This window comes from Phycodurus eques, chromosome 13 (genome assembly GCF_024500275.1).
Source record: "Phycodurus eques isolate BA_2022a chromosome 13, UOR_Pequ_1.1, whole genome shotgun sequence".
NCBI lineage: Eukaryota > Metazoa > Chordata > Actinopteri > Syngnathiformes > Syngnathidae > Phycodurus > Phycodurus eques.
This window is the reverse complement of record NC_084537.1, coordinates 15,767,304-15,785,201: the sequence shown is the minus strand read 5'-3', so window position 1 is coordinate 15,785,201 and position 17,898 is coordinate 15,767,304. Positions and strand designations below refer to the sequence as shown.

At 39.5% G+C, this 17,898-nt stretch overlaps 1 protein-coding gene across 2 annotated transcripts in view; it reads left to right on the top strand.

Annotated features, from left to right (window-relative positions):
- Window positions 1–14,494, top strand: part of gpc1b (glypican 1b) — a 94,019-nt gene extending 79,525 nt beyond the window's left edge. For both annotated transcript variants that reach the window (XM_061694524.1, XM_061694526.1), the window contains exons 7-10: window positions 3,924–4,052; window positions 4,362–4,495; window positions 5,693–5,868; window positions 10,851–14,494. In XM_061694524.1, coding sequence (XP_061550508.1) covers window positions 3,924–4,052; window positions 4,362–4,495; window positions 5,693–5,868; window positions 10,851–11,062 — 651 coding nt within the window. In that variant the 3' untranslated portion in view covers window positions 11,063–14,494. The remainder of the gene's footprint in view (window positions 1–3,923; window positions 4,053–4,361; window positions 4,496–5,692; window positions 5,869–10,850) is intronic.
- Window positions 14,495–17,898: the final 3,404 nt, after the last annotated feature.

Here is a 17,898-nt window from a genome sequence, read left to right as displayed (position 1 = left end):
ATCAAGTATCCCCACTCTGTATCAGAAAATACTCAAATGTAAGTACTTGTACTCGCACTCTGCCGAAAAAATTAGTCTCGGTGCATCCCTACATGAGACTCCTATGTGTGCCTTGTTATATGACCATATTTGGTTACCTGAATCACCTCATGAAAGAAAAACATATAGGAGCTATCACACATTTTTCTGAAATATACCTATAGTATATTTTTATAATATTGCCATTATCTGAGGCAGCACGGTGACGTAGTGGTTAGCTGCCTCTCAGTTCTGAGGTTCTGGGTTCGAACCTCAACTCCTTCTTGTGCATTTGTATATTCTCCTCGTGCTTTCATGGGGTTTCTCCACCTTCCTCCCATTTTCCAAAGATGTGCATGTTAACTGAAGACACAAAATTATCCAGAGGTGTGAATCAGAGTATGAATGTTTTTTTTGTCTATACGTGCCCTGTGAATCCTTATATCCTTAATTTTTGCTGTTGACTAAAAACATTTGAGTTTGACAGGCGATCCAAATTCCATTTTATATTTCCAGATACCGTAATTTCTCGTGTGTAATGTGCACCCATGTATAGTATGCACCCCCAAAGTTGACCTCAAAATTCTGGAAAACCCTTCTACCTATGTATAATGCATTTTTACAATGCATGATTTTGCTTGTACCCATATGATCAAAACATGAAATATTATCTATATTTTGTTAGTTTTTTAAAGAATAATTCTGAAGTTAAGCACTTTATTTGAACACGTAATACTTTTTTTAATTTAACTGCTCTTATTTGTAAGTCACAGCCCTACTCTTCTTTAGTAAATTAGAAAACACACAGTTGTGCTCACGTTTGATTAACCAGGCAGAATTTGTAAGATGGGTACAATTCTTTAAAGAAAACAAGGACCAGGCGAACCACATTTAGTTTTATTTTAATGGGATTCAAATTAAACAGTCAAGCATTTCAGAAAAGCATTATCATTATCAAACAAAACATAACCATGAAGAAATTAATGATGGTTGTTGTTCAGTCATATTTAAAAAAAAAAAAATAAATAAAAATAATTTAATATTTCACAAATTCTGCCAGGGTATGTAAACTTATGAGCACAACTGTACATATATGCAGTCATAAGTACCCTTGTCATATTGGAATTAAAGTGTAGGCTACACCTTTTTTATACCCACTAGGTGGCGGGGGCATTTTGGAATTAAAGTGTACAGTTTTTTTCATAACCACTAGATGGCTGCATACATTTATAAAATGTGCACGTTTTTTTCCCTTTTCCCCTATACCTATGTATAGTGCGCACTATTTACCTTTGACAATTTTGGGGGGGGGGGGAATTGCGCATTATACACGAGAAATTACGGTACTTTACATCTGGATCTGATGCCTGCCATAGAAGAAAGCCTTCTATTTGAACTCACCATTTTTTTTCCAATATTATGAATTTCACTTCAGGACATGGTGTAGAATGTAGGCTGGTGCACAACCTCTGACCCGGTTCGGTGTCACAGGGCTGTGGTTGATCTCTTCCGACTTCACATTAATGTGCACGGTGTACTGCGTAGTATTATGGGAGATTACTTCCTGGTTACATAACCTGATGACTTCAAAGCGATGGCATATGTTGTTTTGTTTACACCTTCTTCCCTAAAAGCAAACCACAGAGACACACGCAGTATGTTACGGATGTGTTCACGTGCCTGAAAGTCATTTGAATCTACGATGAACCTCAGTTAGATTTAGGAGACAGGCCTGCCTGGGGGTTTAAAACAGGATTATTAATTTTTAGTTATGTGTGAAAGTTCAAAATCTGGAGGCTACCGAAGAAGGCCAGACTGGATGACAAATTGATTGCAGTCTTACAGTATTCTCAGGACTCCATTTATATTGTGCCCATGGGGAACTTTTATTTCTTCCACTGTCATCTGATTCACTCATGGGATCATGCAAATAAGCGGTGCCAGTTATTTTGATCTACTGCTAACTCAAACACTTTGTGTGCTCTCCATGCAGTATTTTTTTACTATTAAAGTATACCCAATGCAGTTCCATAATTGGATGTTAGTGTCAGTTTGATGTTACTAACAGACAAACATCTGAAGCCATACAGGATGCAGCACCATATATGTTTTAAAGAACAATATGTAATCATCGAACAGCTGCTTCACAATCATGATGCTTGTACATTGGCTTGTAAAAGGAGCTGTAGATCTCTGTCATTGCCGTTGTGTTGTGGCCCATTAGCACTCGTGTCTGTGTTAATGTCACTGCTAAGAGTTGGAGACAGAGCTTGTACAAACTTTGTTGCACAAAAAATTGCGAAAAATGAATTTTGAGGCATTCATTTATTTGTCAATTTCCACAAATACTTGAATATTTAACGTACTTTAGAAACTCATTCACTGCTGTGGACGTTTACATTTGTCAACTGTAATCCAAACATTTACTGCCACCGACGTATATATTCGTCAAGTACGTTTTTCAATAGGTAGGCGTGGAACAGGGTCTCGCACAGCTTGTCTGTGAAATTCAGGTTTGTAAACCACTGTATCACTAACATATCCCTGTCGATGGCAGCGTTGAATCACTTCGGATTTGAGATCAGCTCAGTTTTTTAGATCAAAATTAGGTGGTAAATTTTGGCTTGTCACGTCGATGAGGGAGAAAAATGCTAGCACATTGGAAGTTGGACAAGTTTAGGCCCCTCACACACAAACAGCTTGTGTACAGTGCTGTGAAAAAGTATTTTCCATGTTCTCAAATTTCCATCCATTTTCTGAGCCGCTTGCAAACTCCACACCGGTGGGGCCGGGGATTGAACCCGGGTCCTCAGAACTGTGAGGCTGACGCTCTAACCAGTCGCCCACTGTGCCACCGTTCTCAAATTTTTATTTTTTAAAGCCATTTCTAAGGCTTTAAGACTCTAGTGAACCACGGGAAGAACTATTATCAACCAATGGGGAAAGAAAACTGGAACAGTGTTTACATTAAGGGGGCAATTACTTTTTCACACAGCGTCTGGTAGCTTTGAATAGTTATTTTTTCCTTAATAAATAAAATCGTTTAAATACTACATTTTTGTTTCCTTGATATTTACATTTGTTTGATGATCTTAAACATTAAAGTGGGGAAACTATGGAAACAAGTAATAATTTAAGAAAGGGGCAAATGCTTTTTTACAGCACTGTCTATGTATGATATTAACAAAGTGGCCTTTGTGTTGTGGTAGGTACTAGAACTTGTGTGTCACGATCACGGAAAAAAATATGCTGCAGTTCATGGAGTGAATGAGGAACGGCATGTAAGAAAGCCACTGACGTTCAATTGAAGTCATGCAGTGAGTGAGTGTCGCTCACGGCACATTTCATAGTTGCATCAGTAGAATTGCAGCTGTATATAAATGACTTTGCCATCAGAAGCCCTTTATCAGTCTTGTTTTTGTTGTTTTATAGTTTGAAGAAAGGCAAAACAATATTTTCGCGTCAACGCTACTGTTCTGCTTAACATTTGTATTTTCCCAAAAGCTAATTTTTTTCCCTGCTCTTTGGTCAGAAAATATTTTTGGGTGAAATGAACCTATGTTTGGCTGCTGATTACTGAAATAAATAGAAACAAACTTTTTTTCTGGTGAAAGAAGATATTCTACTCTTTCTTTTGGTAGGTTTGGTGCTTAAACTAGGATAGAACACAAGATTCTGAGGTTCTTGTAAGATCATCAAAATGCTCTAAAACAAGCTGGCAATATGGGAAAACACTAACATGCAATGTAAAGGGCTGGATTGTTGGATTTTTACAGCCTAATTCAACTTTTTCTTTCCTTTCAGTGTGGCCCTTGTACAACTTGATAGAAATCAACCTTAACTTTTCTCAAAATGTTCTCTCTCCATTTCTGCTTCTCCTTTTTGTTTCTTTATCACGTCTAAAGTTGCTCCTGGCTTGTGGCCCGCTACGAGAAAAATCAGTCGGCGGTACAGAAGTGGACGTCTTCCCGAAGAACGAAAAGGTTACAGTTGAGGAGAGGTCGGCGAGCAGTGCGAATAAACTTGGCCGACTGGTGAGCTGAAAAATATTACAGAGATTGCTCTCCGATGACAGAGTCTGGCCAATATCTTGGCATGTTTTATCGAGCTGTAAAGTAAAGTACTGCTCAGCACAGACAATTAAATCCTTTTAATGTCTGTTTCACCTTTCCACTCATAAGGTCATTAAATAGGAATGATTGTTTGGGTAGACAAATAAAGCACACGACTTCCTCATTTAGAGGACAGCACTTGTTCCTGTTCCCGTGTTTCAGTGGAACGTCATGATGGGAATTTGGGGACGAAGTAGAAAAGAACATCTGCTGTCCTGCATTGTGCTCTAGGTGTCTGATGTAACCATGAGGCTGAGGGACATGCAACCATATTGGATTTCTCTCCCGAAAATGCTGTGCAGCGACAGAGTGGCCACCGGTGCAGGCGCTGAAGATAGGTGCTGGAACGGAATGACCCGCGCCAGGTAGGGAAGAGAGACATCACACCTCTTTTTTGCAATAATACTCTTTTCATTTTAATTTGCCTCAAGCTAAAACCTTGCTCTCTACTGCCAAATGGGATTTAGTGGGTTTGCAAGAACCCTTGAACCCTTTAAAATTGAAGGTGGCCCACCTTTCAATGAGGTAAAGAAGTAGCCTGCTCTACGGTGTTTCTGTTCAACTTATCAGATCAAAATGAATCATGTAGGCCTACAAGATTGGAACCCCTCAGGGCTAGGAATAGTAGGCTTTCAATCCTTTTTAATGTGCACTATCTGTAAAAAATGCATGTTACTTTTTTTCACTGTCTTACACAGTGGAACATAGGTGAATCTTGATAATCATTTCATGTCAAATTTCCCACAAGAACTCATGTAAAGTGATTTAATTTAGAGTCAAAGTGTTGCCATCATGGACTATAAAAACTTATTCAAGTACAGTGGTGCCCTGTGATACAAGTGAGTCAACTGGGGAGTTCTTCCAGATACGAGACAATTTTTTTTTGCTTTGCCTTATGATACGTGCGCTGTATGGTGGCGTTGAGCTCAACTCACTGCAGCTAGGGAATAATTCTTAAAAAAATAAGCTTTGAGCTTTTTAATGCCACTCCAAGTTAAAGTTTAAGTCAAACTAAAGATAAAACAAAGAGTATTTTGTATTTTAAACAACCAAAAAGAGCTGCCTTTCGTCTGCTTAGCATAATGCTAACAAACAGCACAAACGACTATAGCGGGCTAATGTATAGCATGTATGTTGCGGTGTTATAATGCTTTAAGCAACGGATATTGGAACACAATCGGTGCATAAACACGTAGACAGATAATGAAACAATACTCACAGGCATATATTATTTATCCTCTGCACAAAAAAACGACTAATATTGTTGCAGCTTACTGAGTCACTGACAATAGTTGTGAAATGGTAAATGAAGTGCACTGTAATGCTTTATCTACACCATCACAGGTCCCAAAGCTCTTTACATCACTGGTACCCACCCTCCTTTTGGGAGAAAAACATAAATCAAAGAAAAAGCACAACACACACTAAGCTGAAGTCTCACAAGTTCCCCTAGTGACTTAAAGCAACAGTGAACACTGAACAATGGTCCTATGGCTTTTAAACAAAATTTGTCTCCAGACAGCCTGTGTTTACACTGGTAAACATGTAATCATGTGTGCTAGGTATCTCCCCGAGGTCATTGGCGACGGCCTGGCGAGCCAGATCAACAACCCCGAAGTGGAAATCGACATCACCAAGCCGGATATGGCAATAAGGCAGCAGATAATGCAGCTGAAGATCATGACGCACCGCCTGAAGAATGCTCTCAACGGAAACGACGTGGACTTCCAGGACACCAGTGAGTACACTAGCGTCAGAGATGCAAAATATTCCACAACCGCCACAGAAGCTTACACACTAACACTATTATCTACATCAGAAGACACAATATAAGATCCAATATGGAGATTTCTGCCTTAACAAAAATAACTCAAAATGCATGGTTAAAGATGACCGCTATGTATCCTATTGTGAATGAAGTAAATTATAGTTCATAAACCCTTCAAAGTTTTGGCAGAAAGTGTCATAAATCTGTCAAAGTGGCAAATGCAGTGAAGGAACAACTGCACGAGACCTATAAAAAGCTCATAAAAGCTCCATGACATGTGACAAAAGATATATTTCAAATCCAAACTGCAAGTTTTCCTCTTGGAAGTAATCCCTCTGGGGTCTAACTCTCCCAACCTTCTTGGCCAAACCTACATGCACTTCTGTAACGATTCTTTCGGGATCGTCCGCTGTTTCGTCGTCCACATCTTGAAAACAGGTGCCCTTATTGACACTCTTAAGCTTGGGGGGGGGGGGGAATAATTGGTTGAAGTATGAAGTAAATTGAAGTATACAGTGGCTGAAATAAGTATTTAACACATCACCATTTTTCACGTTAAATATATTTCCAAAGGTCCTATTGACATGAAAATTTCACCAGATGTTGGGAACATCCCAAGTAATCCATACATACAAAGAAAGTAGAACCTCAGTAATTAAGTTGTGTGTAATAATGTGAAATGACACAGGGGAAAAGTATTGAACACGCCAACTGGTATTTATTGAGTACTTTGCACAACAGCCTTTGTTTGCAATGACAGGTTCAAGATGCCTCCTGTATGGAGAAACTAGTCGCATGCATTGCTCTGGTGTGGTTTTGGCCCATTCCTCCACACAAGCAGTCTTCAAATCTTGACGGTTCGATGGGCTTCTTTTATGGACCTTGAGTTTCATTTCTTTCCAGAGATTTTCAATTCAAGTAGGTGACTGGCTGAGCAATTCGGGCAGCTTTATTTTTTTTTCTTGAAACCAGTTGAGAGTTTCCTTGGCAATATGTTTGTTTAGGATCATTATCCTGATTAAATGTCCACCCTCGTTTCATTTTCATCATCCTCGTAGATGGCAGCAGATTTTGTCCAGAATGTCTTGGTACATTTACCCATTCATCCTTCCTTCCAGTACCATTTGCTGAAAAGCAGCCCCACAACATCCTGTTCCCACCTCCGAACTTCACTGTTGGTATGGTGTTTTTAGGGTGATGTGCAATGCCATATCTTCTCCAAACTTGGTTTGCATTATGGCATCCAAAGCGTTAAATTTTGCTCTCATCAGACCAGACTACGCTCTCCCAAAATTTAACTGGCTTGTCCAAATGTTTTTCAGGAAGTTTTAAAAGAGCCTCGACATGCTTTTTTTCAGCAATGGGGTCTTGCGTTGTGAGCGTGCATACAGGCCATCGCGGCGGAGTGCATTACTCACTGTTTTCCTGGTGACAACAGTATCTGCTAATTCCAGGTCTTTTTTAAGCTCTCCACAGGTGGTCCTTGACTCTTGGAAAACGCTTCTGATTATTCTTTGCACTCTTCTCTCAGAAATCTTGCAAGAAGAACCTGATCGAGGCAAATTTAAGGTGGTATGATTGGCTTTCCACTTATGTATTATGGCCCCAACTGTGCTCACTGGAACATTCAGAAGCTTAGTTATGCGCCTGTAACCTATGCCATCGTTATGTTTTGCTACAATTAGTTTGCGATGTTCTTGAGACAGCTCTTTGCTTTTACCCATCATGAGATGTGTGTTGACTCACACCTTGGCAATGAGACCTTTTTGTCGGCCATCAATTAGCACGGAACCAGCTGATATTCATTTGCACTGACAAGGGGCTGGATTGCTGTTTGATTATTGATAGATTTTGGGCTTCTTGCACCTCCCTTTCTTCATGTGTGCAATACTTTTTCCCTGTGGCATTTCACATTATTACACACAACTTAATTTCTGATCTCATTTGTTCTACTGCCTTTGTATGTATGGATTACTTGGGTTGTTCCCAACTTCTGGTGAACATTTCATTTCAATAGCACCTTTGGAAATATCTTTCGTGAGAAAAATGGTGACGTGTTAAATACTTATTTCAGCCGCTATAAATGTATCAATAAATTGAAAGTTATGGGTGCGCATTATGAATTACGAAGAAGGGTTTTCCTTATTGTTTGAGTCAATTTTGGGAGGTGTGTATTATACTCGGGTGCATGAGAAATTACGGTAGTTACACAAATCTGAGGAGTGTTCTGTCTTTTGTGAGATACAGTACATGAGATGGAATAATACTCGACAAACTTCTCAGTATGTTGTACATACCAGTTCTAAAACATGACACACAAATGCAACAATAAATATAGCGCTGAATTAATATCTCTGTGTCAATCAAAACAATTAAACTGTTTGTGAAAATTTGTGATACAGCTCATGTATTGGATCTCATTAAATTGTGCAGGTGTTTCTATCTTGGTGCATGATTTGAAACTCAAATAGGACTTAAATAATTCATTTAAAATAAAAACTGCGTAAGGGAAAATAAAAGCTGAGAGAGGAAGCGCTAAACTACAAAAAGAAGCTTTACCAAAGTGACAGTTTCATCAGAAAACATTACAGCACTGAACAGGGTGAGCAACAAGACACTATTGTCATCCCGCATCAGCGTGGACTTTGTTTGCGTTTTCACAGCTGGAAGTTCTCTCCAGTCATCTCGCTGCTATGTCTGAACAGAATGTTTAGCAACTAAAGCAGGACACGGCGGACAGAAATCGAATGCAGCTGACCTTCCCAGCAGCACCCACAGGACAATTGTACACTCAGCAGCAGTCCTGAGGTCTGGTCAAATGGCCTTCACGGAATACTTGTAGCCAAAAAAATACATTCTTTCTATGTGTTGAAACGCAAGAAAAACGATACTGAAAATAGCAGAAGGTGCGTAGTATTTTTCTTGATTTCAGCTTGAGAACTATCTTGAACTGACTGAAGGCTTGATGCTGGCCATTCTTTGCGTGCTTCAGGTTGTTTCTGACTTGAAGAAGTTTGGTAACAAAAACATTTGAGAAAACGGTTCCGATTCACCAGAGTCTTCAACATTCAGTGAGTCAGATGAGTCTCTACAATGTAATCAGATGAAGTCAGACCCCGTGCCGGTGGACAAACTAAATCACGAGACAATTTAAGCCCTTTGATAGACAAGGAACTACAGTACAGTGGTACCTTCACTTACAAGCTTAATTTGTTGCGTGACTAAGCTTGGAACACAATATAAACGGATTTGCCATCAATGCATTCTAAACAAACTTTTCTGTAACATGGTTTTTATGAGAAAAATAGCACTCTACAGTATTGCACTTTACAGAAAGCTAGAGTAATAACATAATTTAACAGAATGTCAAGAATTGAACAGTCTGTGCATCAAGATTGTTCATTGTGCATTGTGCTGCTAATTCTGGTGCGTGCGCCTTGGCCACAAGAGGCAGTACAGTAGATACAGATGTGCTACATGTAGATGAGATGATGAAACAAAGAAGACCATCTCAATTAACCTGCAGTAATATTAGTCAGTTTTCACAGATCTTAAAGAATATGTACCCATGAGTATTGTTGTATGTTTTGTTAACCTGTCTGTGGCATTTTGCATCATGCTAGAAGCCATTAAATACAATTCACCTGTGTATCCATCTGTTGACATTCATACTGTATACATCAGTATAGCTTTTTGTTCAACTATAAACAGGTGCAGCTTTCACACCGAGTAAGTACATTTGTAAATTGAAAGCATATCATTGCATTTTCCATTGCTCCCTGGCAAGAAGTTCAGCCCTGTTCAGTCCTCCGCATAAACGTTCCCTGGTTTTGCGCTGATGGCTGCTCTAGCAGTTCGGTATCTTCATCAGTGGTGGCAGTGCCTTCTGCTGTGCGTTTGTCAAAAACAGATCCTGTTTCGAGAAACCTGTCATGGATAACGTAAATTGTGCTACCAGTTGGAGCGATGTGACAGCCATAAAGCTTCTCAAAGTGGCACTCACTGCAGTCGGGGACAGAAAAACCTCTTGCCAGGTGGCAATTTCGCAACGCTGCTCCAATGTCAATTGGCGACCCATGGGCAAGAGAATGATACACTTACAAAAACGGCAAAGCCCAAGCTGTCAGTGCTGATGACCTAATATCGGTCAGAATGAAACCTGTAATTAAATAGAACAAAATTGGAAGTGTACAGTGACTTTTGGGACAACCTGTTTATATCATTTTGGTGACATTTCTGTTTGGTGGTGTGTCGGGAGATTTTTCTCAAGGGTTGGCAAACACTAGTCTAGATGTCAGAAATCTGTCCTTCGCACACACCCCTGGGACTCTTTCACTAGGTGTGGGGCCACTCACTTATTAAGACAAATAACTCATGAATATGCAAATTGCTTGTGTATCCCCTCACTCATACTCTCGTCCTATAGACTTTTATAATTTACGTAGTCAATCCCACCACACTTCAGTTGTGAAGCCAGGTTCACGACCATTGTTCGGCATGCTTCTTCTCCTGTCCTTGTCCTGTTCTATCCTGTCCTGTCCTTCTCTCACATGGTGTAGCACGACAGCCCCATACAACACTCACATCTAATGTTTCATTGTTGTAGATATGTAATGATTTACTTTTCTCATCCTCTTTACAATTAGTGTTTTGTCTTTTGTCTTCGTTTCTCGTTTCGCTCCCCCCTCTAGAAACTTTGTTCTGTTCGACTGATCGACTCTGATTCTCAATAAACTTCAGTTATAATACTAAGAAACACAGTAAAACTGTTCCGGCATAAAAGGGATAGAGATCCTCCATTCTGCTTGACCTAACAGCCGAACAGAACAAAACAAAAAAAAAAAAAAAAGAAATGTGTCCTTAAATGTACTGTATTAGATGAATTGTAATATATAATGATTAAAGATGTTTGCATGTTCCACAAGGCTCACGTTCTGACCTTGTGTTTACAGGCGATGATTCCAGCGGTTCTGGAAGCGGCACCATTTGCACCGACGAAGTGTGTTCCCGGGGCCCTCGCCTCCTGGCCCCCGTCACCGAGCGACCCGTGTACCCCTACCCTCCCGAAAACAAGAAGGTGGTGAAAGACTCAGTCAGTCAGAACCTCCCCTGCTTCGTCACTTGTCTCCTGTCACTGCTCGTTTTGCTGCTGCGGCTGCGATAATTGCCAGCGAGGAGAGTGGCCAGCTGGGACTGAGGTCGGGACTGGGTTTGGGCTTCGTGAGGGTTCTAAATGGTGGGGGAGGAGTCGAAAGGTTTGGGTGGTAGTTACTCTGCCAAAACTTCACTTCATATAAAGAACTTGGACGGACTTTCTTTTGGGTTCGGATGAGAAGAAAAATGGAATTACAAGTATTCAAAAATGCGCTCTTGTCTTTCATCTCTCGCTATAATATGACACTGTTAGAGCTGATCGTGTTATGTTTTAATGTTTCTGGTGTTTGGGATAATTGGAGCTCCAATGTGTACCTATACGACATGTGTAACACTAACACTTCATAGGGAGAGGAAGATGCTCTCTTTAATTCATTTCTTAGTCCTCCTTTAATGGCACTTAGTAATTTGATGGTATTATTTATTTGTTGATAACCGACCACGGACGCCAGAGTGGTTTAATCACTCCTTAATGTTTCTATAAAAGTTAAATTTTGATCATTTTTTAGGCAAACTAACCTGGATGGCACAACCAATAGATTTATCAAGCCTCGAAATCAGCACTTTTTGGACCATGTCAGAGGTACAAATAGTTATGATTCATACTGGAGTGATTATTCAAAGCGGGAGAAACCGGATCTCGCCCATGGTCCCAACCATCCCTACATAAAGACCCCCACCCTTGAGTCAGGTTTCAAATGACAGTCCGTCCCTCCCCCTGTCCTCACAGGCTTTACAGGTCAGAATTTTGGCTATCAGAACAGAAGCAGGCGCCATGTGGTCAGGTTGCCGCAGGGCAGAACTACAAAGTGCAGCTGCGCAAACACCCATCGTTACTGTAATTTCACTTTTTAAATTGCACAAATGTCATACGCCCGTTTGCCTCGGTTTGTCGTTCAATATCGACGGCAGTCACAAAACAGGATGGTCGCAATGTTATTTATTTGAGTGAAAAATTGCCAATTCGCTTTTTATTAAATGGGAAATCATCTTATTCGCCGGTCATCTAAAGCCTCCACCATTCTCCCTCATTCCTCAATTCACATGAAATCCATCTTTTGTTCTTTTTTGTGGTGTCAGGGCAACACCAATCAAGCACGCCATTGTGTCAAAACTTACTGGGAGCTCACTCGGAGGTTAGTTAAGATTCTCTAAGAAATATAACCCGTGTTGTTCTGTGAACACCTCGTAAAAATGTGGACGGAGTGCGGGGAGCTTAAAAATGTTTCGGAAAAAACCCAAAGGGGATGATTTTTACCCCAATAAAGTGTTCCCGCGCTATTCAATGGCGGTGTTTGGTCCCTCTCCCTCACAAGTAATGGATGCTCCCACAACGAGTTAGTAAAATGCCGCCAAAGCACTACTTTTGTCTAAATGAAGCTCCTCCACTCATTTCAACATAGTTCCTTGGCAGCAAGATGCTTTCTTGAAGTTTTTCAGCAAATAACAGATCCTAGGTTTCCCACACAAAATATGCAAAATAGGCGAACTCGCGAATGCTGAAGTGCAAATATGCAGGGGTTCACTGTATTCTAATAGATGGACTGATGGTATGTGATGCTGAAATATGGAGGACACAAGATGGAGGATGCTTTTATTTTTTTAAGTGCACCATTGCCTCAGCAGCACACTGAGACAATCCACTATAACTAGACATGAAACAAAAAAAATGTTTTAATTAACTCTTTGTCATAACAATGTTTAGAATGAGATAAGCAGCACCATCCTGTGTCAAATGTGCCAACTTTTCACTGCCTTCTTGCTGTTGTCACTGACTCTTACAATTTACAAGGACGAAATCGGACATATTGGCAAGTCATTCATCAGACAAACGTTCCACACATCCATAGCATATGGAAGAAGCACACGAGGCCACAACAGCCGGGCACCTCCTGACCGCAAACTGTTGTGAGATGGCAAGTCATCCAACGTGGTCATGTTGAGGTCAGAACATCGTCTCGTCGGTCGTCTCTCGCAATATCGCGGTTCACGTTTTGCGAACTTTTAAATCGTACATCCTCTGTGTAATTTCATATCACAGATATTTCGCTGTATCGCAAGATTTTGCGGTGACCATACTCTAGCTACTATGGCCACAACTGACGCCCGAATGCATTCTACACACAGACTGGCTAACAGGTTAGCCAGTTAGCAGCCAAATGCTATCCTGAGCCAACAGCAGCCAACTCTGCAATCTCATTCACTGACTCCCAAATCACTCAACAGGCCAGGTCCCGCCTTTTAAAGCCACACACATTCAAAGTCACAGATACTACAGTAGAGAACATGATGTTGGTGACCCCAAGTGGATAAAAATAATACCTGCATCTCACGTGTATTTTCTGTTGGTTAAATTTGCAAATGCCATCAAGAAGTATTATAACAAAGATATAATAACCAAAAAGCAACCTTTTTTGTTTTCTGTTTATATGAAAAGAACAAAAAAAATGCACCTGTGTCTATGATACTCCACATCTATGTTAAGACGTTGGGAGTTCTGTCAAAAGTTTAATAAGCACATTTTTTAATTATAGCTCTGTAAATGGGATGTTGTCATGTGTGTTTGTGTAGCACGGATGTGTGTGTGTGTTCGCATCTTTAAATGACTTCTGCCTTCGACTGCCTTTGTCACTTTGTCCGGTGGTGGGGTCAAGTTTGACATTAAAAATTCTTTGTGAATAAAATAGCTTTTCAAAACAAAACCAAAACAAACAGAAAGGAAAAAAATACCACTGGGGATTGATTTTCGCAGCCCTCGAGATGAATCCGAATGTGAAATTACACATTTGTCCTTATAATGAATGAGAAGGGACTCCAGCTGTGATGGTGACATTCCAATTCAAATATCACTTCCATCTTTATACTTGCTGCTTCACAATGTGAGCGCTCAAACACTTCATCTGCTTCTTTCGGTCTTTGCCTCCTTTTCGCTTTTGATTCTACTCAAAGCCACCACCACACGCCCCCCCCCCCCCTTTTTTTTTTTTTTTTTTTTTTTTTTTTATAAATGAAAACCTGCACTTTTTATGAGGCCAATAAGTGTCGTTGTCTGGACAAAGGCCGGAGGCGATCGATATGCAAAGTCAACACCCTCCAGTAATGGCTTATTGATTTGGGGATGAGTGTATGCAAATGAGTATGGCCTAGTGAGACATCTATATGGTGAAAACACAAAACGAGAGCAAGGTTTGAGTTTAAACGCTAATCTTTAATCGCGAGCGATGCCTCATCCTTCATTTAGGTGGACATGGTTTAGAATTACCTTAATGCTCCACTGAGTTCAATTTCTTGTTTTTATTTACCTTTTGGTTCTGTTGTTATGGGAAATCTGCGGCAAGGAGGAGTGACGGAAAGAGGTTGAAAAAGAACAATGCAGATGTCTTGTTTGCTGTTGTATCTAAATCTTCAAAATTGTCAACTATAAACACAAGATTTTCAATTAGTTTGTGTCCTGTTTCTTTTATAGCATGATAATCTACAATGGGGGTGGGCAAACCTTTCCGCTCAAGGGCCACATTTGATTTTTAAAATGGACAGACGGGCCAGATAATTCGTAGATGAGGTTATTTTAAAAAGTAAAACAATATTTATGTAAAATATGTTCAATGATTTACTTTAATAATAAAATAATTCATTCTCCTTTTTGAATTTCATATAATTAGTTTAATTGTCCATCCATGCAAACATGTTCGTCCACTTTTCTGGGTGTAATGCATTTGATTTGATTTTTTTAAATTGAATGTATACTGTATGATTTGTTTTACTAATACTTTATTAATGACTGCATTAAGACATTTTATTAGATAAATGACTAATTTTATTTTAGAGGGAAAGAAAACTGTTCAACTCATACAACAGAGTTAATAAAATACTACTTATTATAATATATGATGCTATTTTTATGTTGTTTAACTAATATAATTGTAATGTACAACTAACTTATTTAATATAATTAACAAATGTAAAATGCATATGGAAAATTATTGTTATAAAGTAATTCATTTTCATTTTTAACTATTCTTTTTTTATTAGTGTAATTATAATTAACCTTTTTTAGTAAAAAGAGGCGGCACGGTGGCCGACTGGTTAGAGCGTCAGCCTCACAGTTCTGAGGACCCAGGTTCAATCTCCGGCCCCGCCTGTGTGGAGTTTGCATGTTCTCCCCTTGCTTGCGTGGGTTTTCTCCGGGCACTCCGGTTTCCCCCCACATTCCAAAAACATGCATTAATTGGAGGCTCTAAATTGCCCGTAGGCATGACGATGAGTGCGAATGGTTGTTTGTTTGTATGTGCCCTGCGATTGGCTGGCAACCAATTCAGGGTGTACCCCGCCTCCTGCCCGATGACAGCTGGGATAGGCTCCAGCACGCCCGCGACCCTCGTGAGGAGAAGCGGCTCAGAAAATGGCTGGATGGATAGTAAAAAGAAATGTTAAGTATGTTTCAAAATAAATGAAATTAGATTAATAAAAAAATAATGCAATTTAATCGAACCTAGTGAGGATAAGCGGTATGGAAAATGGATAGATGGATTATTTTTAATCATGTAATCCTAATCTATTAAATCAATTGTTTAATAAACTGTGCTATGCACATTTAAAACTATTACTGTACATGCTCATTTTAATTATTCTTTTTAATTAATGTAATTATAATTTAGGAACAAATTATGTCATTTAAAAAAACTGTTAAATGCATATGCAAAATGTCTCAAAATAAATAGAACAAAAAGAATTATGAGATGAATTGGTGATCCCAAAAAATCCTGCAGGAAATGTATGTAATCTGTACTTTTAATTAATTTACACAGTGGTGAAGTGGTGAGCACGTCTGCCTAACAGTCGAGAGGTCCTGCCTGGGTTCGAATCTCTGCTCGGCCTTCCTGTGTGGATCTTGCGTGTTCTCCCAGTGCTTTCGTTGGTTTGTCAAGCCTGCGCCCTCCAGCACTTTATCCATTACTTGAAAATCATGGAAATAATCACGACAGTATATCCATTTATTATCCTCTCTCAGATTTTACTATAAATTGAAGATGCCCTACAAAATGTAGTCGTTCATGAACATCATTATGTAAATGAGGCTCCACCTCTTCTTTCCAGGTGTTTCTTCTATACAAACAAGTGATCAACTCCTTCAGGATGTTTCTAATTAGCTTTAATTCAGCAGGATCCAATGAGCCACAAAAGTGTCAGGCTTCATTCACTTATAATGTTGTGACATAAATTCCTTGTATGTGGCACAAGACTGTGTGAAGGGGCAGCACAGAGTTGATGCCTGCGAGAGCAACGGGTTGCAAGAGTTTACGCTGCCATCTAGTGGAAAATATGGATTATTACATTGTTGGCGATCAAAACTCAAATTATAGTATGCCTGTAATTATCAACAAGCCAGGGAAGGGTGTCCACGGTTTACGACGGGGTTCCGTTCCTAAATTATTATAAATGTGTTATTTATTAAATATGTATGCAATTATTATTAATCAGTTTATTTGAAAGGGGACAATGCAATTTCATAAAAGCCAGAATTAGCCAATGTAATCTCTTATTTCTCTCACTGGATGCATAAAGTATCTTTCTAAATACCGTAAATATTTCTATAAGAAGCGATTTTTTGCCATAAATATGAAATGATCAAATGAAATCCAGTAAGTACATTAGTAAGAGCGTGACGCGTAGCGACATATTCTTATTATGAGGGAATAATTCAACCCAACCTCTCACACACACAACTGAAATGCTTTCATACACGCAAGTGATTTTTTTTTCGTATATTCTTTGTCCTCTGCAAAAAAACAAAAGAAAAATACCAATATTACTGGAGCTTACAGTGACGTTGAGACCATATTCTTCATGTATGCATATATTATACTGCACACCAAAAGGAGACGCATATTGAATCATGAAATCATTATGCATTCTATTTAATTATATTATGACCGTATGTTTTGTAAAGTACAATAATATTGTACAGTGTTATTGTACTGATTCAAAAACATTATTTTTGTGTGTGTGCGTGTGTGTGGGCGGGGGGTTGTTTTATGGGGGGGTCTGTGACGAATGAATGATATTTCCAGGCATTTAAATGAGAAAAGATGATTTGAGATGAGAGTGTTTAGTGTTACGAGCACGGGCCAGGGTATGAATTTAACTCGTCAATCAAGGCACCGCAGCTCGTCGGTTTCCACCAGCACATTCCTCTTGGTAACCATATGGAACTGCACTAACACATCATGGACACTAGACGGCGTTGTGGCCTCACAAAATGCCCACACCAAGCCTTGCAGTTTAATTGCAATTGTAACTAACAAATGCACATTTGAATCAAGTGCCTCTGACTTATTTAAGGACTTCTTCAATATATATTGATTTTAGAGATTTGATTCATTTCTGTGTAATTTTGGCACACCTCAGTTGGCACGAATACAGCTGTAATTACCAGGAGTAATGTACTAAAATAAATGATTAATATTGTGTCAGACTGGAATTAAAAACTGGAAAATTTAATTCATAAGTTAAGATATTAGTTACATTTAATTAGTCTAATTTTGGCGACACATAAAAATGACATATAGGCTCCAGCACTCCCGCGACCCTAGTGAGGAGAAGCGGCTCAGAAAATGGATGGATGGATATTGTTGCAACAGCCATAAAAAATAAATAAATGAAGAAACAAAATAAATCCATCCATCCATCCATTTTCTGAGCCGCTTCTCCTCACTAGGGTCGCGGGCGTGCTGGAGCCTATCCCAGCTATCATCGGGCAGGAGGCGGGGTACACCCTGAACTGGTTGCCAGCCAATCGCAGGGCACATACAAACAAACAACCATTCCCACTCACATTCACACCTA